At 39.5% G+C, this 2,022-nt stretch overlaps 1 protein-coding gene across 1 annotated transcript in view; it reads right to left on the bottom strand.

Moving 5' to 3' along the window:
- Positions 1-1,606, bottom strand: part of LOC137967932 (collagen alpha-1(I) chain-like) — a 52,114-nt gene extending 50,508 nt beyond the window's left edge. Inside the window, exon 1 of the mRNA XM_068814534.1 lies at positions 1,334-1,606. Coding sequence (XP_068670635.1) covers positions 1,334-1,400 — 67 coding nt within the window. The 5' untranslated portion in view covers positions 1,401-1,606. The remainder of the gene's footprint in view (positions 1-1,333) is intronic.
- Between the last annotated feature and the right edge of the window lie 416 nt (positions 1,607-2,022).

Here is a 2,022-nt window from a genome sequence, read left to right as displayed (position 1 = left end):
TGAGCTTCTGGTCTGTCTTAATATGATGTGAAACGTCGAATTATTAAGTTGACCTTTCATCAGTGGGATAAATCTGATATTTTTGCTCGAGGACGTTTTAATTGATGTCCTCATTGATGTCCTTATATCATTCCCAATCAACCGCTTTGGTTATATTGTCACGATATGCATCGTACTCTCTGCCTGAATAATTTGTCGAACTGAAAAAAAATTAAACTATTACAATACTGCAGGTCGGGTTTTTGCGAAATATCATCCTTTGAGGAATTGTCAACTAATTGCGGGTGACAATTGTAACGAAATTGGAAGCGAGATCGATTCCATATTTTACGCAACGATCGTATAAAGGTAAGGCAGACACAGGACACCCTCCGCACCAAGCGTAGTCGTAGCCGGGGAGGTGGGGGGGGGGGGGGCTTGCTGAGAAGATGGTAAACATGTTTCGCTGTTGTTTGCAGCTTAATCGTACCTTTTTGATGAATAAGTGTGTTTCTGGGAAATATTGTTGACATAAATTGTCCTCTAGTGCATTAAGTTAAGTCCGATCTTGTGACATTTGAAATAAGAAGACCACCCTTCGTTCCACGGTGATGACAAAATGGCGGGCGCTTTCACGGCTTACCGTGAGTAAGGATACATTATTGACTTTGAGGGGTGGGGATCTACTTTTAAATTGTCCGAGTAATGTTCAATGAAATTCACAATGGCGGCTGCTCAACATTTACGGACTAAACTTATGCAGCAAAGTTGCTTATTTCTCCCACCCCGTCCTAAAAAAGATTCGCTCCTACACGATGCGCGTGTTGGATTAAGAAGCATGAAGCCAGATGGGATAATGTCTCGAGGTAGATTTGTTTGATGAGACGTGCCGGATTGATTTCGAAAGCATGCCAATCCACACTGATATATAGCGAATGATGCTGGTAATATCTGTGAAGACAACAAGATAGGTTTTTCTGAAATAAAGCTCCTTTAACTCTTTACACAATGAGCTTTTGATAGCATTTAAATTGCAACGCAGATGAGGATTCAACTGCCACACTGATTTCACTTTCTTTGTTTCTCGTTATGAACACCCGAATATTTATACTTGTGTTACGGCACTGATTTCCCAGAAGACGTTTCTGTTCAAAACAATGCGCTTTGCAGTACAGATACTGATACAGAAGACTTGGAAATTCAATTGAACTCGATTATCACTTGAGACTTCCCTAATCACTGAAGAGAGATCCCTTTTCCTCCAAGCAATCTTGTCAGTTTATGCCCTTCGCTTACGTTACAGCTGTAATATCAACATAATATGCACTTATGGACATGATTTTAATATACTTACGAGCCGTCGCCTTCTCAGCTAACAGAATGACGAAAAACAGCGAGTATGTCCAACAAAGTACACACATGGTTGTTCCGTGAGCCAAAAATGATACTATCCTCGGACCATTTAAACGTCCACAATAAGCTTGATGAAATCAAAGCCCAATTAAAAGACTGTCGAGTCTGTCGGATTTGAAAGCCAGAACGAGCACAACTTCAATGAACCTCTGTGAAACCCGAGGCGGCATTGTGGATGATTTCAGTCATCACAGATGTAATGATTTACTATACTGCGTGACACAATCTTTTTTGCACGTCATGTCTAGGTTGAGAAATTGCCTATCTCGACTTTTACACCGAGTAGAAACATACAGAAATGGATTTTTATCAATCTATTGAGTTGATAGAGTAAATTGACCACCGTAAAGAATTTCGAAAGCTGACGTTTGGAGCGTTTGCAAACACCTATCTTTTCCCTTAGATTTCCTTTCTATGTACAATTCCGGATCCCCTAAAATAAATTTTCTAAGCACTGAAAAACAATGACTCTTCAAAATGGGTGTAACCAATCGCTTTCGGACTGAGTAAAGGTTAAACAAATCAGTTGAAAGAAAAAGAAAATTTTAAGCCAAAACGAACTTTCAAGTTGCCATTCTTCTAGTTACAACCTATATATAGTTTTTAGCTTTTTCTTGACGATTTATAACC

This window comes from Montipora foliosa, chromosome 8, assembly GCF_036669935.1.
Source record: "Montipora foliosa isolate CH-2021 chromosome 8, ASM3666993v2, whole genome shotgun sequence".
NCBI classification, from domain to species: domain Eukaryota; kingdom Metazoa; phylum Cnidaria; class Anthozoa; order Scleractinia; family Acroporidae; genus Montipora; species Montipora foliosa.
Note: the sequence above shows the minus strand (reverse complement) of the source record. Positions and strands in the feature narration are given on the sequence as shown.